We start from the raw sequence: 27,763 nt of genomic DNA, 5'->3' as shown, positions 1-27,763 counted from the left end.
TTGCAAGGTCATGTTATTGCCATGTACTTTCTTAATAACAGCATGATTCACTTGTCAGCCATGGCAAAAAAGAATTATAAAATTGCATGTAACTTACTAACAATTGCCTTGATTAGCAACATAAATTATTATCTTAAAAATCTTAATTTGATCAATTTTATTTGGTCACAAGTCTAAGAATATCTGCATTATAAACATAAGATCTTGATTTCACATGATGAATCCACAGAGAAGAAAACATTTCTGTGAAAAATACTTATTAGTAAAATTTCAGTTGGTATAAATTCCAGAAGAATTACTTTATTGTCTTCAGAATATTTAATGCGCTATCTAGTTTATTGTTAAACAACTTGAAAGTTTGCAAATGTGTCTTTATGTTTTTAACAGGATGCTTGTATAATGTCAGTTACCATTTTATAAAAAATACACTAAAAATTAAAATGAAGTTTCAGGAAGGAAGAAAAGGAATCTTAAAATATTCAGATACTGAAGAAGAGCCATAGAAAAAAATATTTTAACTGCTGAGGTAAACAATGTTCTTTTGAAATTATAATCCTATTTTCTGCACAGGTTGTGTTAGCCAGCTGGTACCGCATATATACAGGGGCAATGAATTTGTTTGGCATTCAGACACAAAAGTGTTGGACTGTGAATAGAGGAGAAGGTCTGAGTCCTGTTGAAAGCTGTGAAGGCAAGTGTTCCTTATTTATTCATTGTGTACATTGCACAAAATGGAGTGTGAAATAATATAAAAATTCCTTTTTGAAAAATTATTAAGAATTAGAATTTATGGTTATCCATGGTCTAATTAAATATTTAGTTAATCAATTAACATTTGACTAATTTGTGCGTATTGCAGAAGTGTTAATATAGAAATCTTATTTTCAGAAAGGATAATACTTAATATTAGCTTGTTAAAAGGAAATAAAGAAATTGGCAGATATAGGTATATAAATAATTTAGAAACCTAAAATTATAAAAACACAACATGTATAAATAGATTTGAGTCCAAGCAGCATTACACTAATATTCATGTCAATGGGCAGCCCTGTGAGGTCTACCTAGGCTGTTTTTTATTTGACCTTTCATTTTTTAAAAGTTTAGTATTTTAAATTTAAATAAAATCAAATGGAAGCAAAATACAAGTCATTCAACATTATTTTTGTTTATTACAATGTCTTGGTGCTACATAATCTTTCATTGCAAATACAAATTATGGATGGCTATATTAGAAAATGTAGAGTACTTCTATGGGAGATAATCAAGAAAATTCAGAGTTGAGGACTAGATCAGAAAATTAAGAAAAAAATCAGAAAGCAGCAATAGCAAACCATTTCCATGTTGTCAAGAATAATGTATATATCCATTAAATCAGCATGAATTCAGCTCAAAAGAGGCTGCCTTTAAACTGACATTAGTAGATTATATCCAGCAGCATCCAGGAGATGAAATTCTACAAAACTGCATGCGCAGTGCAAATAAAATTGTTCTGCACATGCGCAGAACTGAAAAATAAGATGGTGCTATTTGTGCCAACCGGGGAACTGGTTCAGGGGCGTGGCAGGCCTGAGTCACTGCCGGTTCCAGCGACCCAGGCCACCAAACCACTACCGGTTCAGTTGAACCGATCCAAACCGGTAGGAACCCTCCACTGGACTGCAGTTATTTTAATATAATCTAGGCCATCTTTAAGAAGCTGAGTTATCATTATTATTATTGAAAATTATGTTACATTTTGAAATGGAGTTCTGGGAGGATGATATTGCAATTATTCCTTTCTAGAAATAGTACAGTCTAAATTCATGAAGGATTTCAGATCCTCAAGCGTGTTCTTCCTCCTTACAGATGAAAGCTGGTTTAGCATTCTGCTGAAACCTATAAGGTGTCCAGCTAGAGGTATCAAAACTCTTATCCCGAACACTGTCAAGCATATTCACAACTTGACCACATTTTCTGGTAGTTACCACTGTCTTCCAATAAGTATCATCTGATCTCCCATCCTCTAATAAAGCACATACATATTTTACTTGAGGAGCTTACAAAAGTAGTTATAATGTTCCTGGCAGACCACAAGATGGTGCTAGTCTCCTAAGAATGAACTTGAGATGGTTTCCAAATTATTGTCAGTCACAAAAAGTTAATAAAGAAAAAAAATTGGGGACATAACCTGAAATGAAATAAATCTAGGATTATACAGAAAGAGAACAATAATCAGAAAAGGTTAAGTAATAATATACACACAAACAAAATCAATAACGTAATGCAGTTTCCTGACTAAATCTTTACTTATCCCATAAGCAAAAGTGGTTGTTTGGTCTTTCTGTAGGTTGAAGGGATGCATTTTAATTTAAACATGACAAAAGCAAAAGAAGCGATAAGAAAGGAACTGGGATAATCAGTGATGGTTAGGTTCATGGGACATAATAGAGGTGAAAAGAAAGAGACAAGGAAAAATAGTATTCTGTCCAACAAATCCAGTCTACAATTCATCAGGCCCAGGGATAGGTTCTGGCTGCCGCTACTGTCGGTTTGCTCAGGGCTGCGCTGCAGGCATTTAATGCACGCTATGTGCACATGCGCAGTACTATAAAAATGTTTCTGCGCATGCGCAGAAGCAAGAAACAAGATGGTGATGCCTATGGCGCCGTCCACAGAACCAGTTTGGGGTGTGTGCCCGGCCGAGTTATTACCTACTTGGCTCAACTGGTCCAAACCAGTAGGAATCCACCTCTGATCTGGCCAAAATATAAAAAAAGCAAGAGGTTTTGGTGTGACCAGATCATAATGCACCCACATTTGCTGGAGCTAAGAAGCTGTACATGTTTTGTGCATGGAACAATGCAAATTTTTCACTTCAGTCATATTTTTATTAAGTTGTTTTGTGAAGTTGCCTTTGAAACCTATTAAATAGATAAGTTAAATAATGCAAACTTAAACATAAAGAGAATTTAGTTATATAACAATATATTAATATATGCAGAATTTTTGCACAGTGGAACTTAATTTAAAAATCAAAACATGAAGTATTTTATTTCAATGTGAATTGTTATTTGATAGGATTAGGAGACCCTGCTTCTTTTTATGTGGCTATGATATTTCTTCTAAATGGATTGATGGTGTCAGTTTTCTTCCTATATGGCACATATCTAAGGTAAGATAACATTAAAGAGGTTTGTTTGCTAAGTGGATAATTGTAATTATTCCGCATTTTGTTAAATATGCACTAAATGTGAAAATTTGTACACCACACTTTACATTATTTCAGAATGCCACAATTTATGGGACGTATATACAATTCTTAGATTTAATTTGTATGGGACAGTTTGATGTTATAGAATTATGGGGCTAGGAAATATATTTTCACAGATATATTGATTCATCCATGGAATTTCCAGCTGATAGACTATGGTGCAATGCTTGTTTTTAACATTTTAAGAGTAGATGCTTGTCTTTTTTCTTTCAATGATTATTGTGAAAAGAAAATGTATAATACCAATTCCAGTCTAATGAAAGATATGATCTAGAGCAGTGTTTTTCAACCTTTTTTGTGCAAAGGCACACTTTTTTCATGAAAAAAATCACGAGGCACACCACCATTAGAAAATGTTAAATTTTTTTAACTCTGTGCCTATATTGACAATAGGCGGGTGTTTTTCCCACGGCACACCTTACACTATGTCACGGCACACTAGTGTGCCACGGCACAGTGGTTGAAAAACACTGATCTAGAGCAATGATGGTGAACCTTTTCGGACCAAATGCCCAAACCGGAATGTGCATGCATGCACACACACCGGAAACCTGAAGACCAGCTGCCCAGCACGCACATGTCTGTTTTGTTAGCCATTTTCAGGCCATTTTCCAGACTGTTTTCAGGCTGTTTTGGGGGCCAAAAACAGCCCAGAAAATAGCCTGGAAAAGGCCTGAAAAGTGGCATGGTTTTTGGATGTTTTCAGGCCATTTTCCGGTGCTCCAACACCCACGAAGACTAGCTGGCCGGTGCCAGAAACCAGAAGAGGAGCTGGCAATGGTGCACATGCTCACAAAGAGGGCTCTTTATGCCACCTCTGCCATGTGTGCCATAGGTTCGCCATCACGGATCTAGAGCCATTCAGAAAAATGAATAAGAAAACTAGGCGGTTGAATTTGTACTCTAGCCCTTGACACTCTTATTGTAATATCTTCATTCAGCTGTATTTTTCTGTCTTCAGTTATTTGCTTTCATGGCTATGCCCACAATCTTTGCTCCTTCCACCCATAAAGGCACAACTTTGTCTTGTTAAAGTTGGCTGTTACATAGGAGATTGTGGTTGTGGAGTTGGGGCTGTACACTAATCGGAGTGCACTTCTGCTGATGTAGCAAGACTTGTTTTTTCTCATCACATATAGGCGGCATATATTTCTTTTTTTTCCTGCAGAATGTTGCCAACTTCCTAGAGCATATCTGTACTATACAAGTGAAAATGTGGAAAAGATTTCATTCAGTGGTAGATACTTTCTACAGTAGAAAGACACTTCTACATGTAATTCAACAATTAGTACTAACTTAACAACTTCAGTGATTCACTTAACAACTGTGGCAAGAAATTAATACTTTTAAACATGACATAATATTTTCACACTGGCCTTTTATTTTTTATTATTTGATTTGACAGAGGTTTCAATTATTACTGTTTTGATCATAATTATTTCATTAAATATCAATATAATTAAACTCTAAGATTTTAACCCAAATTTCTGTTCTTTTTTAATCAGGTAAAAAATACATGTTTTTATTTATGTCAGAGAGCATTTTTACTGCTTAGTGTTTAATAAGAACCATATTTTCATACTCTGACACACTCCCCCCCTCCAGTGGGTGGAAATGTCTGTGCATCTTACAGAGTGAATATTGCGGCAGGTGGAAGGGGGGTTGGTGGCTGTCACAATGAGAATGCTGGAGCCTTCACTGTCTAGCAGCTGATTGGCAGTTGGATTGGCCTCATGGAATACCGCTGATCAGCTGTTCTAGCTGCCTCTGCCTATCGTCGCTGAGATTGGACTGGGATAACTGGTTTCCAAGGCCCTGTAATTTTATGTCACTCTATGGGGGTTGGAATACAGTAGCATGGCACCATACTGCTGAGGTTTCCTGAAATTCTGTGGCTTTGTACCATGCAACTGGGGCAGAATATGGCAGTTGAGATTTTGAAAGGTGGCTTAGTACTGCCTAGAGTGGCTCTATACCAAGAAGATCTTCTTTGTCATGTTAAAAATAACTTTCTGTTCTATTTTTAACCATTGACAACCTTCTCAGCATCTTTCAATTATCTGATTGCCATTATCTGTATAAATAAAAACGTAAAGGTTGTTTGTTCAAAATCGCTAATCTCCGAAAGTTCTTTACCGATTGCTTTGAAATTTTGACACAACGTTGCATTCGAATACACAAATGTTTTTATATACGTATATTATATAGATGTCACATCTGTGACAGGTAAAAACATGCTTTTTTGTAAAAACATGCTTTTTTGAAAATCAGCGCCATCTGGTGGACGTAAAAGCAACACATGCCATACTAAATATTTCATGATTCCATTTCAATGTTTCCGATTGCATTGTTATATTGAATTTTCATAGATTTCAATTTATTTTCATTTTGATTTAATTATTTCGTGTGACATTGCATTGGAATTGAGCTGTGTCATTTACAATAGCGTTCATTTAGTGAGTAAAGTATATTCAGAACAGTTTGGCCTCTCTCCAGCTTCATCCTGACGGTCCCTCTATATGTGTGGCTGGGCTGCGGCCGCACCCTTTCCCCTTTCTGCCCCTCCTCTGACGAGCTTCGGCCATTTCCGCCAAGGGGAGCCAAAGCCCTTCGGCCTCTCCCTCCCCTCTCTCCCCTCCCCTCCCGCCGGGCCTTTGCTGTCTGCGGCAGGGCACCACCTATGCCATCCCTCGGCCGCCTCCCCCCACCCTTAAGCTGGCCTACCCCGGCCAGCCCAGCAGAGCTCTAGAGGAGGCAGAGGCGGAATTCTCCTCAGCCCAGCTGGCCGTGTGCACTCTCCACCCCCCCTCATAGTGAGCCAGCTATAGCCTCACCAAGGAGGCTCTGACGGGGCAGCAGTGGCAGTGTCTGCTTGAGGTCAGGGGGCTGGGGTGGCCCCGGGTGCCCAGTGAGGCGGCATACTGAGGTCTTCTCCTCTTCCGAGATCGTGGACATCTCACTCTCCCAGGCCACCGACTTGGGAGAGCCCGAGAGCAGCTCCTCTGAGGAGATGCTCAACAACTTCCACGAGGCCGACAGCCCCTGCGCCGTCTACCCCAACCAGCCTCGCCCGGCCCAGCAGCCCCGAGTCCTGACAAATGGCAGCACCCACCTGCCGCCCTACTATGCCCAGACTGGGCCACAGCAATGCGTGGCCAGGTACAGCTAGTAATCAATATAATCAGTATGTATTGTCCTGCGCCTAAACTGTGGTTTCTTTTTTCTTTCCCACTTTCCAGAATAGGGAGATTGGAGAGAGGGATTGCAAGAAAATAAGCACTTTATAAGAATTCAAAAGCAATGTGATTGCACCAGCAGCAGAAAAGTATAGCATAGATTGCCTCTGGCATAGCAGAGATTGCCTATAGAAATTGCTTTCCTCACACCTCCTATCCACTCTCCAAGATCAGAGAATTTGGATACAAACAGATTTAAAGAGAACAATCTGTGATGAGATGCAATCATATTGCTTTTGATGTGTACAAGACAATAAGTAAGCATTCTAGCATTCAAAAGAGCAGGGGAGCAGTTAGGAGAAAATAAAAGCTCCCTATACTGGAACACTTCTGATGTAGAAATGTTTCTGCATGCAAAAGTATTCTTCAGAAGGCAATAACAGGTAGTTCAAAATGTTTTTAGCGTAAATTACAAGAAATTCAGATAATTGTTTCAAATTTAAAGCAAGTTGTTCCAGCTTAGTTGAGAAATATTCTGATGCTGTTCTAATTGTTATGCTATACAAAGTGATTTTTGAAGTTGAAACACTTAATTGATTAGAATAACATGAAGCATTAGTAAGATCTTTTCAACATCTTTTTTACATTGTGGCAAAACTGGAATACTGCATCCAGTTTTGCTCACCACAGTGTAAAAAAGATGTTCAGACTCTAGAAATAGTTCAGAGACGAGCAACAAAGATAATTGGGGGACTGGAAGCTAAAACATATAAAGAAAACAAAGATATATAAGAAAACAAAACATAAAGAAAAGAAATTTGCTGGAATTGGGTGTGTCTACTTTAATGAAAAGAAGGACTAGGAATGACATGATAGCAGAGTTTCAATAGCTCCGTGGTTGTCACAAAACAAAGGCAGTCAAGCTATTCTCCAATACACCTGAGGGCAGTACAAGACGAAATGGATGGAAACAAATCAAGGAGAGAAGCAACCTAGAACTAAGGAGAAATTTCCTGACAGAACAATTAATCAATGGAACAACTTGCCTCCAGAAGTTGTGAATGCTCCAACACTGGAAGTTTTTAAGAAGAGATTGGATAACCATTTGTCTGAAATGGTATAGGGTTTCCTACCTGATCAGGGGGTTGGACTAGAACACCTTCAAGGCCCCTTCCAATTCTGTCATCCTATTCTATTCTAATTGAACAATCTGTTTTGACCTGAAATATAAAGTTTAAAGCTTAAAAGCAATAGCAATAGCAGTTAGACTTATATACCGCTTCATAGGGCTTTCAGCCCTCTCTAAGCAGTTTACAGAGTCAGCATATTGCCCCCAACAACAATCCGGGTCCGAGTACAATAAAATGTTTTAATATAGATTAAATTGTAATGTGATATATAGGTAATCCTCAATATGCAACAGGTCACCTAGTGACGATTTGAAGTTATGGATCCCCTCTCAAAAAATTACTTAGGCTCCTTAGGAGGAGCCTATGTCACTACGAAATGGTCACCCAATCTCGATGCTCCGAGATCGCTGCCAATACTTTTATTGCTGGGTGGTACAATCGGACGTAAACCGTCCCGTAGAGACAGTGAACAGTAAGACTACGTTCTGCTGATCACAGGGACATCGCAAAGTCCCTGATTGATCAAGGAGAAGGTCTTTTAGCTGGCATTAAAAGCTCAGCCCCTAGGCTGACGAAGTAGGGACAGCTCCAAAATGGAAGGAAACGTAAGAGAAAGTGTTTAAAGCTGGTGAGGAATTTTTATCTGTTTTAAAAGAGACTGCCTATAAAAAACTTAAAGCTAATTTAAATCTAAGAATAAAAGAAATAAGCGGCGGAATTAAGCTTTGGAAGGTTTTGGTCAGTGTATCTTAATTTTTAAACGTTATTTTCATGGATGGAATTTATGCAAACCATTTGAAATGAATGAATCAAGTTTTCTTCTTCTATAATTTTTACTATTATTTTCACAACCTACGGACTAAATTTCTCCTTATTCATCACTACATGTGTTTTTTACTCTTTCTTCTCTTTCATGTAAAAATTTGACTTTTTTAAACTTGGAATATTAAAAGATACAAAAAGAACAAAGAGAATTGCAACAATTGTAACAACAAAGGGGGAGATAACACTGCAACTGGAAGACTGGAAACGTGTGTATTCAAAACAAAATACTTTTACTTTCACTACTGATTATCCTGGTCTGGAACTTTAAAAACTCACAGTTTGTTTATAGAAAGTGATAAGAAGTAAAGCACCATTTGTTTATACAAATGTTCCTTTGACGTATATCCTTAACCAGAGATCTCATGGTGAACCTAGGTGTAACTTTGTAAAAATCTTCCAAGTCAGACCAGCAGTGTTTTAACAGCTGGAAACAATGGGTTATTTTCAACAACAGAGAGAAACTGTCAGCTTGCAAAAGATAATGTTTGCAATACAGAAACTATCAAATACATTTGAGAAAATGTTTGAAAAATTAGAGTACCTAACAGAAAAATATGATGAAAAGGATGGAGATGCTTATCAAATGAGAAAAATAGAGGGTAGAGTCCCAAGCAACAAAGAGAAAAATTACTACAAAGAAATCAAATCTGCTGACATCCATGGTGAATGGTTTCTGTCTGGAAATGGAAAAAGTGGAATATGGAAAAGGGAACTAGATGGATGGGAACCTTACCCTAGATGGCAAGATACCGAAGAAGAAAAAATAAAAGAACTTATGGACTTAAAGGGAGAAATTTTATTAGTAACACCATTGATAACAACACTGGCAATTAAAGACAAGCTGATTAAGGAAAAAGAAGAATGGCATCGAAATTACATGAGAGAATCAATAAACAATGAGTTGCAAAGAAGAGTCCATACAAACTTGATTAAGGAGGACTGATGCCACAAACGGCAGAAGACATGAGACTGTTTCGCTACTGAAAAAATACAGGCTGATAGATGAAAGTGTTTAATCTAAAACTAGTTGGACTTAGTGAAATTTAGTGACAATAGATATGGTTAAATAAACAATTGAAAATGATAATAATGTATACATATGTATTGGTATAACAAGTAATAATTGGATATGAATATTGAATAGTACCTATGAAAGGAAGATGAGAAATGATTTTGTTACATATAAAGATTAATAAAAAAGAACTAAATTATGATAATGGATATAGTCAAATAAAGGAGAGATAACTTGAGAGACCGCCTCCTGCCGATTACCTCCCTTCGACCGATTAGATCGCACAGATTAGGCCTCCTCTGAGTTCCATCCGCCAGTCAGTGCCGACTGGCGACTATGCGGAGGAGAGCCTTCTCAGTAGCAGCTCCGACCCTTTGGAACGATCTCCCCGTGGAGATTCGCACCCTCACCACCGTCCAGACCTTCCGCACAGCCCTTAAGAACTGGCTATCCCGTCAGGCCTGGGGATAAGATTCTAATCCGCCCCACCCGAATGCTGAATGAAAGTTGTGTTTTATTGTTTTATTTTTTATTTACGCACTGTCTTATGTTTTATCTTGCACCCCCCTTCCCATGAACTGTAAGCCGCCCTGAGTCCCCTCAGGGAAAAGGGCGGCCTATAAATAACAAATAAATAAATAAATAAATAAATAAATAAAAAATAACAATGTATATCAAGGTATGGGTACAACATGGGGAAATTGGATGTAAATTGTAAACAGTGAATATTTGTTACTAAATATTATTGATGTTTAGCTAGAATAGGCCATAAGGAATAGTGTTATTGGGATACTAGAAATAGCAAATGAGATGCCAGTACGTGGTTATGTCTTGAGTTTTGGTATGTTTTATGATGAAGGACGTTTGAACAGTTATAGTCAAATGAGAATGGGGGTAGGATGATGGTAATATGTACAAATATATTTGATTTAAAATACTAGAATTAATATGAATCATAGGTGACTGTGAAAGAAACGCACGAATCTTTTTTTGTAACCAACTGATACACTTTCTACAGTATGTAAGTAAGTACAACCATTGAATAAAAGTCTTTATTATGGCAACAATCACATTGCTCGCTACAAACACAAAGGATAGCTTTTAGAATCCATTTGAACAGACTTAATTATGGACGTTGGAATTCCAGAAGTGCAATATTAAATTCCCTAAGCCAGCTTCTTCACTGTCACAGGGGCATGATTGATCTCCATGCTGTGGAGTGGTTACCTGAGGCCCCAAATTGGAAGCGGATCCTTCTGTCTTTCAAACAGCCCACCATACCACAGATGTTATTCAAGATGAAGGCATTTTTAGCCTCCTTCCAAATTTTTCCCATCAGAGTCTTTGGTGAGGAAAGGGTTATCCCGTTAATAACTAACATGCGAGCCTCCAAGGCGAATGACACCACCTCATTTTCAACCTTGGAAAAGAAAGAGAATGATAGTGAGAGTCAACCAATCTTGCACGGAGAAGAGATACTTAACAGCACAGAAGTTGGCCTCATTAACGCTTTTGGTGCTCTCCCAAGGAAAGAACAAGACAATATATTATTCAAGCTAGAAAATTTAAAGAAATCCTTATTGGTCACAATGGACATAGCAGAGCCACTTATAGACCTGGATTCCCCAATAATTGTGCCTCTCACTTCCAGAGGACAAGAGATTGCATGAATTCAAGATCATAGAAAATAGAAGCCAAGACCCAAAGGGGGTATTAGAGACCCCAGAAGAGATGGAGATGTTTTCATCCCTGTGTGAAAATTCCATGATAACTTCATCACCGCCAGCTCCAAACCAAGATACTGAGAGTCGACTCACAAAAGAGCCACCATTGCAAAGAATGAAAGATGACCTAATAACGCCTTGCCCTACAACCAGAGAAGAGGCTTCGGAATGGCAAGCTCTGCTAGCTGGTGCTAAAACCTCTTACCCTGAACAAGTTTCTCAAGAGTCTACACATGACCTAGACGGGTCCTCCCTATTTTTAAAGAAGACCAATTCAGTGTGCAATGACACCTCAATCCATGGTAACAACCAGACAACTTCCCTTTGTATAAATCAAGTTTACTGATGAGCTCCAAAAGTTGACCCACTCTCCCTTATAACCTTAAGAGCCGAGGTGGCGCAGTGGTTAAATGCAGCACTGCAGGCTACTGCTAGATCAGCAGTTCAGCGGTTCAAATCTCACCAGCTCAGGGTTGACTCAGCCTTCCATCCTTCCGAGGTGGGTAAAATGAGGACCCAGATTGTTGGGGGCAATATGCTGACTCTCTGTAAACCGCTTAGAGAGGGCTGAAAGCCCTATGAAGCGGTATATAAGTCTACTGCTATTGCTTACAAAGAGAGACTTGTTAGAAACCATTCAAACATTCCTGCGAGCCATCTTAGCTGCTCCCAATGGAACTCCAAATGCCCAGTTAAGAATTGAGACAGGCATGCCTCAAATTCAAGTAGGAGCCTGGAAGATGATGGTCATTTATTGGCTTAAAATGCATTTCTTTCCAGAGGGTCTGTCCCCACTAGTGTTGACTGACAATTTCCCTTCCCCCTGGAAATAAGCAATTGATCACAAGCTAGGCTCTTATGGGCTTTCACCATTATTCTTAATGTCCCTAGGCTTTGAGCAAGCAAAGCAAGAAGTAATCAATAAAATGAGGGACATGGAGTTCCAAGAAGAACTAAATAGGTTGCCTTTCCACAGTAGGGACAGAATCAAACAGAGTGTGTGGGAATCGGCAAAATATCTAAATGACCTGATCTCTCCAAAACAAAGAATAGCTTTCTTCAGAGCCAGATTTAACATTCTTCCTTCAGCACTCCTCCAGGGCAGGTGTAAGAGAACACCTATAACCGAATGCGTTTGTACATGTGGTAAAGGAGAAGTGGAAGATAATTCACATGTACTATTACACTGCGAGCTATACAGAGCTTGTAGGTCTGCATATATTCTCCCCTTATTAGAGAGATTACCAGGGAGGGCAGACAATTTTTATCCAGGCTTTCTCCTCCAGGAAACTAACCCGGTTACCACATATGCAGTGGCAAAGTTCTGTGCTGCTGCAATGTCCATAAGAAAAAAATTGGCTACAGTATAGTACCATCTTGTACCAATTATCTGGACATACCTTTAACAAACTTTGGACCATAATGTTATTATCCACTTTTAATGTAAATACTTTTAATTATATTTTAATGTTAGTATTTTTAATATAGTGTAAAGACAAATGTATATTGCTGGTCTTTGACCGTAATAAAGATCTTACTTACTTACTTCTACAGTATGTAAAGAAAAAGGATTTTTTTGTGTTGTGCCTGTTTTGAAAAATAAAAATAAAAAACTTTAAAAAAATTACTTAGGATCCTTTTTGAAGTTATGATGGTTGCCCCTCCCCTTTGCTCATCTCATTATGGATGCCTGGCAATCATCTCAGTTTTATGGTCATTTGCAATGTTCCAAAGTCATATGACTGATTTTGCCACTGTTTTGCTGATTTCTGGCTTTTACTTTTGTTTTGAAATGTATTTTGAAATGTGCTACCCTGTTTCTCTGAAAATAAGACCTCCACGGATAATAAGCCCAATCGGACTTTTGAGTGCATGCGCTAAAATAAGCTCTCCTCTGAAAATGAGCCCTCCCTGAAAATATTGCAACACAGCAGCAGTCATGAGGTGACCACGCTCGCTGCCTCCTGCACCTCAAAAATAGTAAGACCTCCCCAAAAATAAGGCCAAGCGCTTATTTCAGGGGTCGGGGAAACACGGAAAATAACTGGTAGTTCGATGTTTATGTTATGATAGAGATTATATAACATATTTTTTGGACTATAAAACGCAACACAGTATAAGATGCACCTTAAAGTAGGGAAAAAAATTCTGCCTACTAGGCATTCATTTTTGTTTCCATAACATCAGAAAAGCAAGCAACAAAATAGTATAATAAAATAACACTTTTTGCTAGTTTTTTTTCTTTCCCTAGGCAGCCGGGAAACTTAATAAGCTTAACTAGATGTCTGGGCATTCAGCCAAAAGCATTTAACACCCAGTAAAAATGTAACAAAGCTGAATCAACAAACCAGCCCAGCGTTTGCCTGAAGGAAACCATTGAGAAATCTCAGATAGCCCATAGGAAAAATCCCTGCCTTGCCCTTAAATCCCCAAAAGAATAGAAATCACATAGTCACAGGAACTCTCTGCCTTGCCCTTGAGAGAATTGAGAGGGGAGCCGAGGTGGCGCAGTGGGTAGAGTGCAGTACTGCAGGCCACTTCAGCTGACTGCTAGATCAGCAGTTCAGCGGTTCAAATCTCACCGGCTCAGGGTTGACTCAGCCTTCCATCCTTCCGAGGTGGGTAAAATGAGGACCCGGATTGTTGTTGGGGGCAATATGCTGACTCTGTAAACCGCTTAGAGAGGGCTGAAAGCCCTATGAAGCGGTATATAAAAATCTGCTATTGCTATTGCTATTGCTATCTTCCAAAAATAGAAACAAAAAGGACAAAAGAAGTACCTCTTAAGGCAGTCTTCAAATATTTTGTCCTGGGTTTCACCCAGCTGGAATGAACCGGGAAATTTTTCCAACAGTATGCTGCACTAAAAATATTGGAAGTTTTTTTCCAGCCTTAATGAGGTGCTAAGGAGTGAAGCAATTGCTTCACTTGTTAGCATCTCATTAGGGTTGAAAAAAGCTTCCAAAAAGCTACAATCATGAGTATAAGAAGCCTCTTTTTTGGGGGTGGGGTGGGGGGGTGGCTGCGTTTTATACTCTGAAAAATACGGTATGTCTACAGTCATAGAGGTAGTCAAGATAAAATTTCTGAGAGGACATGTTTTATCAAAGATAAGCGTTAACAAGGAAAAGTGTTTATGTTTTTAGATTCATAAATTCATTATTTTGCTTCTGAATTGTAGGTCATGATTCTAATATGTGGCCAGAATAAAGACTTTTATTCAATGGTTGCACTAAAATGTAATACTATAGAAAGAAAATTCAAATATCTATCCTTTTCTTTAAAAATAATTTGTTGATTCTAAATGCCCATTGTATACTGTTTTTCGTAATGTCATCTAACTCTTGGGTTGATTGATGGATTTAAGGCATTCCCACTGCCTTTTAACTGTGCATTTTTTTTCTTTTAAACCATTTTCATTTTGTTAATTTTTTCCCTATGATTTTATAATTTTATTTGTAAACTGCCCAGAGTCATGCAACTGTGATGGATAATATAAAAAATTGACAGAGATAGATGATAGATAGAGAGATAGATAGATAGATAGAGATGAAAGAAAGAAAAAAAGGAAGGAAGGAAGGAAAGAAAGAGAGAAAGAAAGAAAGATCTTGTATCACCATTGTATCACCATTTACTTCTATTCTCTCAGAGTTATCATATCAGATCTCTTGCAGCTTGCAGCTTTTAGATGCTATTGTAGGATGAGGCAGCATGTACTACTACTTCAAAATGCAGAATGATATCAAAACACATTGTCTGAGTGCATGCAATAATGAGAAATAAAGAGTGCTAGTTTTTATCCTCAGTTTAGTTTAATAATATAAGAAAGTCTTGCTAAATAAGTCCATTTTTTAGTATTCTCTCTCATATAGTGACTGTTGCTTGTAGCTAATTCTATACTGTGTAAAATGTTTTTCTTTTTGACGATCATGAACCTTCCTGCATTTAGATTCAGCATGTGACTCAGGCCTCACCATTATATGTGTAAGAAAAAAACCTTTCTTTAAATAAAGATTGAATTATTTAAATCATGCATTAAAAATAAGTTTATTTAATGCAATATGCAGAAATAAATGTATTCCACAGAAAATATTGTTGTGGATAATTAAAAAATTAATACATGCAATACAGTGATTGAAACTTCCCTTCATTTCTCTTAGTTCTACTTTATAAATTAGTGATCCAGATTTGTAAAAGTCATTCGAGTTTTATAAGCTACTTTGCAGAATATTTCTGTTCTATTCACATGTAAAAGTACAGCTAGACCTTATTTAATGATTTTAATTGGGACTAGATTATCTATCACCAAGTGATGCAGTTATAAACCATAATGTTGTGTGACCACCTCACTTAGCAACAACAATACCTGCTGTCTCCATTTACATTGTAAATATAAGCAAGGACCTTGTTGCAACTTTCTGCTGGCTTCCAACAACCAAAATCAATGGTGAAGCCAGCAGGAATTTATATGTCCCAAATGATTTGAAAACAGGCTTTCAGACATGTAAAGAGGGATGTGCAGGTGACTAAGAAGATAAAGTGCAAATACAGTGGTGCTTGGGGTGGCAACTACCTGGCAGGGTTTGTGAGTGGCCATGGAGAAATGCAAATGCTACTGCGTGATTTGCCTAACAGCTGCCATAAATTCAGGTCTGATTACACTAGAAATTTTGTTCTTAATTGTTGTGAATGGAGGACCCTGTGTACCTGTAATTTACAAGCTATAGAATTTTCAGTTGTTTCAATATTTCTTCTACCTGTAATAAATGGATACTTTTCATGGGTTCACATGATAGCCAGGAAAATACATGTTTGAATTAGGTGGAAGTAACAGTGAATCAAATCTATCGAGTACCTCTATAACTCAAGCATGTCTTTCCCTGGGAGCACAAGACTTACTTTTTAATCCAGGAAAAAATGCATCTTCTTAAAGAAGGTACTGAAAGCTGCACCTGTTTTTCCTAAAACATCTTTTTTTAACTTCATAATATGATCAGTTGTATATTATGAATACTTGTTTATTTGTTCGTTGGATTTATTTGGCCACCCATTAACTGTCAGTGACTCTGGGCAGCTTACAAACAATAAACACCCAATATAAAGGATAAAAACAATAACCCCCTACCCACTGGTAACAACAGGCAATTAAATGAGCCACTGGATGTGCCCCATTCCACTGTGGATTCTTCAGGCTTGTTGGCAGAACCAGTCTTCAGGGCCTTGTGACACTGTCTCAAAATGAAGACCAGTCTAATCTCTCCAGGAATGATGTTCCAAAGGAAGGGAGCTATGACAAAAAAGGCCTTTCTTCTGGGTGCTGTCAGATATATCTCCTTAGGAAATAGGAATCTCAACAATCCGCGCCTACTTGTCTAGTGCCTGAGGTGACTGTAACTGGGAACAAATAACCTGATCCCAAGCTATAAAGGACTTGAAAGGTTACAACCAGCACCTTGAATTGCACTAGAAGCAAATCAGCAGTTAATGCAGCTCCTGCAGGAGAGGTGCCTAAAACCATTTGACTGCTGCATTTTGAACCAATGGGAGCTTCCGGATGTTTTTCAAGGTCAGCCTCACGTAGAGAGTGTGTTGCAATAGTCAAGCCAGGAGATGACTAGGATGTGAAGCAGGGATTGTTGGTCCAAGAAAAGGCATAATTGGCATACAACCCATAGTTACACAGAGGCTGTCCTGTCCTGGCCATAACCTGCTCCTTAAGCAGAAGTTTTGAGTCCAGGAGAATCCCCAGATTATGCACTGGATCTGTTTGGGGTAATGCCACTTCATCCAAAACCAAAGGTGGCAATTCTCCATGGATCAAGAAGTCACAAACTCAGAGCTATTCTGTTCTGCTTAAGATCAGTTTTAGCCGGTTGCTCACCATCCAGACCTTAACAGCCTCCAAGCACTGTTGGGAGGGAGGATCATGAAATCACTTAGCTTTTTTACTTATCTAAAATTTTGAAGCAGATTATTTATAAAATGAAATTATTATTATTTTGTCACTTAAGCTTGTCTGAAAAAGAAAATTTTATTACTCTCCCCTCCTTTCTCTCCCTTCACAGTGGGAACAGATTTGGAGGGCTACTTACAGTGGCATGCTACTTTTTCAACCACGGGGAGGTACGTCTGCAAATTAATAGTTATTTTAACATTTGAATTAACATTTCAGATTTAAGTACTTTATACTTAAACTAATTTTTAAAGGATTTACTGTTGGAAATAAATTAAGATGTTCATATTTTCTTCTTAAATCAAATGAATTTGGATCCATTTCAGAAAGATGGTTTGGAATATGCAGAACACCAATGTAGCATTTGTCTGTAACTCTTTAAATCAGATGCACATTTTGCTTGCTTGAACAGTATGCTTTAAATCACAAAACTATGTTCCTGCATTTCCAGAAAGACAAATGAAATATGAAGCCCCGCAGAGCTCTGCTTGCTATGCTTCTTAACTGTAAAACTAATTCTATTCATATTTATTTGGAAATAAGTTTGCTCTGGGTGTAATTTTGATGAAAACTGGAAATAACTATGGGTTTTTGACAAAACTATCATAAAATGAGATCATAGGACCTCATTTGCAGGATGCTCCAAATGATGCTGTATGCTGCTATGTTGCCAATTGACCATAGGGTTGGGTTGCGACCATCATAACTATGGATCCAGGTCATAAGTCCCTTTTTTCAGATAGGTTATAATTTTGAATGATGGCTAAGTGAAGAGTCAAGTGTTACCTGTATTTGTTTTGCAATTTGAGTTTCATTCATTGCTTGTATGACCAAACTATCTCAATATCATTCTGAGAACTGATTAGTCTATTTTGCATTTAGCCCACTTTACCCATATTGATGAGGGGGGAAAATCTGACACTGACAAGTTCTAATTTGTGTATCAAGTATCAAACAAACAAGTACTGAGAGAAATTTTTCTTGTCAAAATTCATTAAGTACCAAATTCAATGAATTTCAAAACAGTTGAGTACTGAGGTATCACTATACTTTGTTTTAACTTTGATCAAACAAACTTTACATTCTCCAAGATTGGTGGAGACAGCAGTCACATAGGATTCACTCTGTCCAGTAACCAGTAGGGCTGAGTCTACAGATTATAAAGCCTTCCTCCTTGCTGCTCTTCCCCAGCTTTTTAGACTCAGGCAGTTCTGGGCTGGACGTGTAGTTGTATTTCTCTGATTATATTGTTCTTTCTTACTAATTGGCTATTTCTAAAACTTTCATATTTCAACCCCTGCCATTCTTAAGATCTTGCAGGCAGAAGGAGTGCTTACATTAAGCAAGGGGCTTTGTCCCTCGCCATGGAGCTAGCCACGCGGCTGGGACAGCCTTTTTAAAGCGACGGAGGCTTTTTTTCCTGTCAGCGATCGTCGAAGGCTTGCATTAAGCAGTGAAGTGGCTCTGACGCTTATCTTTCAATCGGATTGCTGGAAGTTGCCCCGGTGAAAAGCCCAAGGGTGGTAACCTTGCGGTTGTTGTCAGGAACACAGCGCTGGGGTTGCAAAGCTCTCAGGAAGATTGCTGTTTTCCTCAGAGATTGCAGCAGGCGCCATTTCAAGCCAGCGGAGAGTGTGTGACAGTTGATTTTGGCGCGAAGAGCAGTGAGCGCCATTTTGAAGCCAATGGTCGGTAACAGGGCTCTTTTGCAGCATTTACCTTGAGGGTGGCTGTTTCTGCTTGACTTCTATTGATGGCTTCCAGCACAGGAGATGAGGCAGTAATCTCTCCCAAGCCCTCTCCACCAGAGAGCCCTACTGCTGGCTCTTTATCAACTCAGAGTTCTAGAAAAAGTGTTGCAGCTGAGGCAGCTGAGGAGCTCCCTGCAAAGGCTCCTAGGATAGCAAAAAAAGGGGGAAAGGGGCAGCTCAAGTCCTCATTGCACAACAGCTCCCAGCAAGCGCACACAAGATGGCAGTGAGAGCCCTCACCCTTTCCAGGTGATCCCTGTCTCTCCTGGTAACACTCCTCCTGTGGGTCTTTCTTCTGGTTCAGAGGATTCTCTTTCTGAACCTAGTTCTCCTTCTCAGATAGGGGATGGTACAGGGGTTTTTGATTCTCCTCAAAGTGAGGATGATTCATTAGAGGATGCAGGCCCTTCTCAGGTGGCAGATCAGGCTTCTTCTTCCCCAGGACTTTTGGGGTTTGAACCAACTTCTGCTACCACATCTACTATTGCCACTGATGTAGCTGCCATTATCTCTTCAGCATTGAAAAGGGGATAGCTGCGGGTCTCAAACGGAAGAGATTTTCTGGCCACAGCTCTAAATCTAAATCGGAAGGGTCTAAATCCAAGAATAAAAAGAAACACTCTTCTAGTAAGGATACTGCTGATTCTTCGACTTCGAGGTCTGCCACAGCAGGGGATGAGGATGAGCACCCCCCCCCCCAAGATTCTAACCTCTCTGAGGACGAGGATCTGGCTCCTGACCAACCAGCTTTTGTGGGATTGTTCAAACCGGCTCTTTTCTGGTCCTTGCTGTTTAAGGCAAAGAAGATTGCTGGTTTTAAGCCTACCCCTGATCCTAAGCCTGCAGCCTCTGACACTGGGGATTCTGAGGATCTTCTTTTCCTAGAACCTACCATTGAGAAGGAGGTGGTAGAGAGTTTTCTGCAGATGCTGCGCCTAACGCAGCTCACTTTGCCTCAAAAGCCATTGCTTCTCCGGTCACTTCTAGACGATTACTGTGGCTAAAAAATTGGCAAGCCGATGCCAGACACAAGTGGCATCTGACTTCATCTCCCTTTTGGGGGGTTAATCTGTTTGGGGCCCCTTTGGAACCCTTTATTAGTGGAGTCAAAGGACAAGCGTAAGGTCCTCCAATCAACTTTCCGCAAGGCAGACAATAGAAATCCCTCTACCCTCTATAGACGCCAGCCCTTCGAGGGAAGGATGGGGGTTTCTCCAACTCCTGTCTGCAGTGTCATTCACTCTCTAGGCAGGGGTCCAACCAACAGCAGGATAGGTCCAATAGGACCTTCCAACGATATCCTCCTAGGGAATCCTTTAGAGGGGGCTTCAATCGATCCTACAGACATGAGAAGTAACTGTCTGGAGGATCTTCCTATAGGGAGCCGACTGACGTTGTTTGCGGACTGATGGGAGGACATAACAACAGATGCTTGGGTCGTGCAGACCATCAGATGGGGTGTGACCCTGGACTTTTTCTCCATTCCCCCAAGGCATTTTGTCCCTTGCCCAGTGTCTCGGGACAGTCTCAAGAGACAGTTGGTTTAACAGGCCATTTGCCATCTTCTTCAGATCAGGGCCATCCAAGCTGTTCCTAAGGGCCAGGAACGTATGGGATTTTACTCCCGGCTGTTTGTGGTTCCAAAGGCCTCAGGGGGATAGAGACCAATTCTGGATCTGAAAATCTTGAATCGATATGTCCTTTATTGATGGTTTAAGATGCACTCCCTGCAGTCCATCCTGGAGAGCGTCTGCAAGGGTGACTTCCTCTCCTTGGTGGACCTCATGGAGGCATATCTTCATATTCCCATTCTCCGCGAACACAGGCAGTTCCTTCGATTCGAGTACAAGGGAAATCATTACCGATACCGGGCCCTCCCCTTCTGGCTGTCATCAGCCCCAAGGGTATTCACAAAAGTGCTAGCAGTGGTGGCTGCCCATCTCCGCTCAAGATTAGTCAGAATCCAAGTATATCTAGATGACATTCTCCTGCTGTGCCCCTCCATCAGACAGGGTCACAGGGACATTTGAACTACCATTCCTCCAAAGGCTAGGCTTCTCCATAAATCTGGCAAAAAGCTCTCTAAGCCCAGACACCCGCATCCTTCATCTGGGAGCTCTAATAGACACTGTGCAGGGCAAAGTGTTCCTCTCAACAGATTGGCGGAACAGCCTGCAGGAACTGGCCAAGACAATCCGGCAGCATTGCCAAGCCCAACTTCTCCAGTTGTCTTGTCTCTTGGGGAAAATGGTGTCCTGCTTCTTCATCATGCCATGGGCGCGCCTCCACAGCAGTTGCCTGCAGTGGTACCTGATACCATACCAGAAGAAGGACATCAGCTGTTCTCTGCAACAGGTTTGCGCCCCCGCACACATGAGGAAGTCCCTGGGGTGGTGGCTTTCCCCGGCATTGACTCAAGGGACTCTCTTTCGAGAGCTAGTTCATCTAACTATCATCACCGACACCAGCCTGATGGGGTGGGAGGGCCACCTTCAGTCAGGGATGAGTCGGAGACTGTGGTCACAGGCCGATCTTGCCAATGCTATCAATTGGCTGGAACTGCGGGCCATTCATCTAGCCCTTTCTGAAGTTCTAAAACACGGTGCGCAACACCCATGTCTTAATCCTCACCGCGAAGTCGCACTCAAGTCGACCAGGGCGAGTGGAGCATCTAACACAGCTCTTCCAGGAGATATCCCGCAGATACGGGAAACAGGTACTCGACCTCTTTGCCTCGAGGGAAAACGCCCTTGTCCCACGGTGCTTCACCAGGTATGCGGAGCGGGAGTGGAGGAGGTGGACGCTTTGGGGTGCCCATGGCCCCCGGGCCTTCTGTATGCGTTCCCTCCTCTGCCACTAATACAGAGGGTGGTACGGAAAATGCTAGACGAGAAGGCAGAAATTCTCCTTCTAACACCACATTGGGCCCGCCAGCCATTCTTCGGTGACTTAATGATGTTATCTGTAACACCTCCATGGCGCATTCTGCTACATAGACTGTCCCTCTCACAAGGCTCGATCCAGCATCTAGACCCACATCGGTTACAACTAACCGTGTGGAGGTTGAGCAGCAGGCGGTGAGAGCGGATGGGCTGTTGGACAGTGTCATTCAAACCATTCAAGCCTCATGCCCTCCCTCCACAACTCAAATATACGATGCAACCTGGACAGCGTTTACCAAGTGGTGTTCTTCTTCTGACATTCTTCCCTTGTCTGCCTCTCTGGCTAATGTGTTAGACTTTCTCCAACAGGGCCTCACCAAAGGTCTTTCGCTAAACACGTTAAGGCGTCAGGTGGCAGTCCTCTCTATAGTCTTGACTCTACCGACAGGTGAGCCCAACTCTCATCTTCCACATATACGTCGGTTTCTCTGTGGAGCGATCAATATTCGTCCTCCGACTGTTCACAGATACCTAACCTGGGACAACCAAAGTTTTAGACTTTCTGACCAGGGCTCCGTTCGAGCCATTGCGGACCGTATCTCTTCAATATCTCACGCTCAAGGTCTGCTTCCTGATCACAGTGACGTCGGCAAGATGAATCTCTGAAATCGCAGCTCTGTCGATTAGAAGCGACCTTTGTATATTTCATGCAGATAGGGTCATTCTCCGTGTAGATCCAACATTTATGCCCAAAGTTAGCCTTTCATAAGGTTCAGGAACTGATTCTCCCTAATTTTTGTCCCAATCCTTCTCATGGGTTAGAAAAAAAGTGGCATTTCCTAGACCTTCACAGGGATTTATGTATCTATATCAAAAGTTCAGGTATGTTCAGGCGTTCTGAAGCCTTGCTAGTTTCTTTTCAGCCAGCTTCCCTGGGTTCTAAAGTCTCCTCTTCCACCATAGGTTGCTGGTTTAGAGCCTGTATCTCTAAAGCTTACAGAGCCAATGATCTCGTTCCTCCACAGGGTATAACCACTCATTCCACTCGTAGTGCGGCCACGTCAGTTGCCTGGGCTACTCAGGCGTCAGTGGAGGAAATTTGTAGTGTGGCCACGTCAGTTGCCTGGGCTACTCAGGCGTCAGTGGAGGAAATTTGTAGTGCGGCCACATCAGCTGCCTGGGCTACTCAGGCGTCAGTGGAGGAAATTTGTAGGGCGGCCACTTGGACTTCTCCCATTTCCTTTATCTGTCATTACAAGATAGACCGGTTTGCTTCAGCTGAAGTGGCCTTTGGAAGGAGGGTTTTACAGCAAGTCCATTCTCTGGACTCCTCCTCCACGGAGACCGGATTCCTCCCTTAATTAGGGACTAGCTTGGGTATGACCCTATGTGACTGCTGTCTCCACCAATCATGGAGAATGGGCATTGGTACTTACCTGATTTACAACCATTCATTTAATGACTATTTGAAATAACAATGGTACTGAAAAACGTAACTTATGATCGTTTTTCACACTTATGACCATTGTGGCATCCCCATGGTCATGTGATCAAAATTTGGATGCTTGGCAACTGGCATGTATTTATGATAACTGCAGAGTCCAGAGGTCGTGTTGATCACCTTTTGGGACCCTCTCAAAAGCAAAGTCAATAGGAAGCCAGATTCAGCCAACAGCCATGTTCCTAACTTTCAAGTTTAGTACAGGGTTAAGACCAAAGCATCTCCTAGAAACTAATCTGAGACTTCTAACAAAAAAAGTGCATAACACTTCATAAAGGGCCAAAAACTCTTACATTTTTAAAATCTCTGAATTCCCTTTTCTTAAGAAAAAATCCTTTTCAATTTTTTTTAAAAAGTCTTTTTTCAATTTTTAAATTCCTTGTTTCAATTTTAATCTTTTTTCAACTCTTAAATATATTTTTAAATTACAATTCTTTTTTCAATGTTTAAATCTTTTTCAATTTTTCAATTCTTTTTTCAACATTTTAATAAAATTCTTTGTTTCATTTTTTAGATTCTTTTTCAATCTTTTTATAATTTTTTCCCCATTTTTCAGTCTCTTTTTTCAACTAAATATTTTTAAAAACAGTTTATTCATATTAATTCTTTAGAAATTTTAAAATTCTTAATGACCTAAGAGGAATTATCTTTTTAAAAACACAGAAAAAGAGACAGACATTTAGTGCATACTTGCAAAGTGTACCATATGTTTCAGCTTATGCCCACAAAAGACCCAAACTATATATGTATTAAATGTAAACTATTTGAATTACTAGAAGAAAAAGTAAAGTGTTTAGAGGCAACTCTAGCCACTCTGAAAATCAATGAGCAAAATAAGAAATCCCAACTTTATAAAGCCTTGGTTAGACCACATCCGGAATACTGCATCCAGTTTCGGTCACCAAATTACAAAAAAGATGTTCAGATTTTGGAGAAAGTGCAAAGAAGAGCAACTAGGATGATTAAAGGCCTGGAGGCTAAAACATATGAAGAATGGTTGGAGGATTCGGGTTTGACTAGCTAAAGAAAAGAAGGACTAGGGGGGAACATAGTAGTAGTATTCCAGTATTCAAGAACCTGCCAAAAGAAGAACATTTCCAAAGCATTGGAGGGCAGGACAAGAAACAATGGATGGAAACTAACCAAGGAGAGAAGCAACCTGGAATTCAGGAGAAACTTCTAACAGTGAGGACAATTGACTAGTGGAACAGCTTGTATTTAGACATTATAGGTGCTTCGTGACTGAAAGTTTTTAAGAAGAGAAAGAATAGTCACTTGTCTAAAATGGTATAGGATCTCCTGCTTGAGCAGGGGGCTGGATTAGAAAACCTCCATGGTCCCTTCCAGCTCTATTCTTATTCTTTCCTCAAGATTCACTGTTAATATTTAAAAAAAACAATAGTCTGCCCCATATTCAGGACTCTTCATCCTTGAATCTCTTACAGATTTTCTTTTTTTTCCATTTTAAACAATAAAATTAATTATTGTTGTAAATTCACATGAATTCTTTTTTCAGAAGTATTCATGAGGACATTTGCATATATCAGTTATTTGAAACAAACAAGCTAAGGAAGTTGAGTCTCTGTTGGGCCTTCCTGGCCACCTGGATCATGTTGTTTTTCCAGGTGAGGTCTTTGCTGAGATATACTCCCAGGAATTTAAAGGAAGAGACTCTCTACACAGCCCCCCTTAATGTAAAGTGGGGCAGGTTCCTCTCTCTTCCTCTAAGTCCAACATCATCTCCTTGGTTTTGCTGATGTTCAAGTGCAGGTTGTTTTTTAAGCACCATGTGGATAGTTTTTTAATCTCCTCCCTGTACACTGTTTCGTCTCCACCTACTTATAATGTAAGTATGAATATGTATGTATACGTATATGTATTCATATATGTATAATTTTAATTGCCATGGCCCTTATTAGCTATAATTAATCTTAGTTTTCTTTTGAAGTTATGTTCCCAATTTAGACTAGAAGGACTAGTTCGGGAAAATAGAAGAAAAATAGCTGCAATATTCACCTGTAAAATAAAATTACAATATATTTTTCTTATAATATGGACAATTTTTCTTACATTATGGACAAATTTTCTTACATTATGGACTATTTTTGAATCTTTTTTTTAAACAAAATCTATAACTGCAATTCAAAACCCCGATAAATATATTTTCCAAAGATTGATGAAGAAAAAAAGAGCATTAGAATATGAAACAAATTACCTGAATTTTTATTTTCAGAGTACTCGTGTGATGTGGACTCCTCCTCTCCGTGAAAGCTTTTCTTATCCCTTTCTTGTGGTTCAGATGTTACTATTAACATACATTCTCAGGTAATTTCCATTCTTTTCCATTCTTAAATATGGAAACAAAATCTTCAGATATGATACTGATTTATACAGTCATAAGTTATAAGATGTATTACTGCTATGTAAATAATTTGCTTTAATTTATGGTACATACATGTAATGGTATACAAAAGCAGGAAGGTGCTCTGAATTCATATTTAGCTGCACCTTCCTATTACAGCCATTATTATGTATTGTCTTTTCTAGTCTCTTCAATGTAGTGTCCTTCCTTCATCCTCAAACAAAGATGATAGGACAAGAGAGATAATTCAAAATGTTGGGGCACCACCAGATTGGGAAAGGCTAGAAACCTAATTTGTAATTTGTCCATAGAGAACCTATTCCTTCTACTGGAAAAAAAATGAAAGTTTACATGTGACTAAATACCAACTTTTCTGTCTGTTTTTTTCTTTTTCCTGTTATCATTTCTCCTTCATGAGGAATGATTAGGATGATCCTGTGTACATCTAAATGTAGTAAGAATTTGTGTCAAACTTACTTTTACTTCGGATAAAAAGGAAAAATAATAAAAGATTTCCTATCAGAGGAAGTGGGGAAATGAAGATCAGACTAACATTAAAAGAAAGTTATGGGATTTTAAAACAAATCTGTGTTGACCCAAAGTTTTTATAATGATTATGTTTTTTGCAAAGTCAGCCAGTTGCTTAGACTGGATTTGGGATTTTTATCCAATTATTATTATGTAATTATTAATTATATTACACATAAATAAAAGGTGTGAGTGAAAGGTCCTTTTTTTGTTTAATTTTATGGTATTAGATATCTATTTTAAGAATTTTTCTATACAATGTTTTGAAGCTTAACCAGAGTTCAAGTCTGTTGGGAAAAAAAACTATTGTTATTTGGGTACATTAATAGAGCCATTATTGTTAATGAATCTCTTATTCTTTTCCTCAAGGACGCAGAATGTTAATAGAAGAAGCTTGATTGCACTATCTGTTTCTAATGTTCTATTCATGCTTCCATGGCAGTTTGCTCAGTTTGTTCTTTTAACACAGGTAACATAATATCAATAAATATTATTAGAATTTTGCATACCCCTTTATCAGCAGTACAATGGTTCAACAGTTAAAGCCACTGAGCTTTCAGTTGGAAAATTTACAGCACAGGTTCAAGACCTGGTGCCATGACAAGGTGAGCTTCTGCTATTTACCCCAGCTCTTGCCCATCTAGCAGATCAAAAGCATGCAAATGTGAGTAGATAAATAGATATGACTTTGGTGATAAGGTAACAGCATTCCATGTACCTTGGCATATAGTCATGTTGGCCACATGGCCATGGAAATGTCTTTGGAAATGCTGGTTCCCTCGACTAAGAAACAGAGATTAGAACTGCCTTTACCTTTATTTTATCATTATGTATATTTGTTGTCTCAAATAACTGTTGAAAGAAGAATAGAATACACATTATACATTTAACGCCTAAGAACAATAATAGTTTTTGATTTGACCATGAAAAAGTTACATAGGCTCCTTCTGAAAAGAAAAAAGTCTAAATGACAAATTGGGAAATTCTCCTGTGCGCTGCTTGGAGAGTCAAGCATGGGTTAAATACAGTCTATCTGCCCAAGGACTGAGTAGATTTTTTTTTAGCCATGCCTCCTTTGCCTCATTAAGGACAGTTTAAAAACTCAGTCCACCCATTAGGACTAATTTTGGGGAGCTCTTCAGTCCTTGACAGATAGACTGGAATTCTCCAAGCAATTCACAGTAGATTTAGGATTTTTTATTTTTCTTAGTGTAGTTATTCAGTTAGAGTAGGGTTAGAACCTTACTTGAAGTTTGATTTCCTTTAAGAGGTTGCTGAGGTGACTGTCAGCAACTCGACCTGCTGCTGGTTGCACGCAGCAGTCGGGATATCAGAGACCACTTGTCCGGCGGCTGCTGGCGGGTGCAGAAACGACAGTAAGGTTCTGTGCGTTTCTGACTGTGTGACAGCATCATGAGCCTCCAGAGAGCCCTGCGAGGCCAAATCGCCCTTCCTTTCGATTCCGGCAGAAGCAGACTCCTGGAAATCACGCTTTACAACCTTAACGCAGATTGCCACAGGGGAGTGCTTGGTTTTGCCCGGAGCTCCGGCAGGGCCTCCCTCCCCCTCCAGAGGACTCTTCCTGTAGCAGGAAGGTGGCATTGGAGTGTCCTGGCCGACTAGCCAGCCTCCAGCTCTCAAGCAGATCTGCAGATGCTACAAAGCCAGC

The 27,763-nt window shown here is 39.7% G+C and overlaps 1 protein-coding gene across 4 annotated transcripts in view; it reads left to right on the top strand.

Annotated features, from left to right (window-relative positions):
- DPY19L1 (dpy-19 like C-mannosyltransferase 1) overlaps positions 1–27,763 on the top strand; it is a 140,926-nt gene that overhangs the window by 16,584 nt on the left and 96,579 nt on the right. For all 4 annotated transcript variants that reach the window (XM_087713070.1, XM_087713069.1, XM_087713068.1 and 1 more), the window contains exons 6-10: positions 571–691; positions 3,058–3,151; positions 17,183–17,240; positions 25,438–25,529; positions 26,464–26,563. In XM_087713070.1, the coding sequence (XP_087569196.1) occupies positions 571–691; positions 3,058–3,151; positions 17,183–17,240; positions 25,438–25,529; positions 26,464–26,563 (465 nt within the window). The remainder of the gene's footprint in view (positions 1–570; positions 692–3,057; positions 3,152–17,182; positions 17,241–25,437; positions 25,530–26,463; positions 26,564–27,763) is intronic.

The sequence above is a fragment of the Thamnophis sirtalis genome, unplaced genomic scaffold, assembly GCF_051295495.1.
Source record: "Thamnophis sirtalis isolate CommonGarterSnake01/CBP01778 unplaced genomic scaffold, rThaSir2_p1.2 scaffold_4, whole genome shotgun sequence".
In the NCBI taxonomy this organism is placed as follows: Eukaryota; Metazoa; Chordata; class Lepidosauria; order Squamata; family Natricidae; genus Thamnophis; species Thamnophis sirtalis.
The sequence above is the reverse complement of the archived record's forward strand: the minus strand, read 5'-3'. Positions and strand labels throughout refer to the sequence as shown.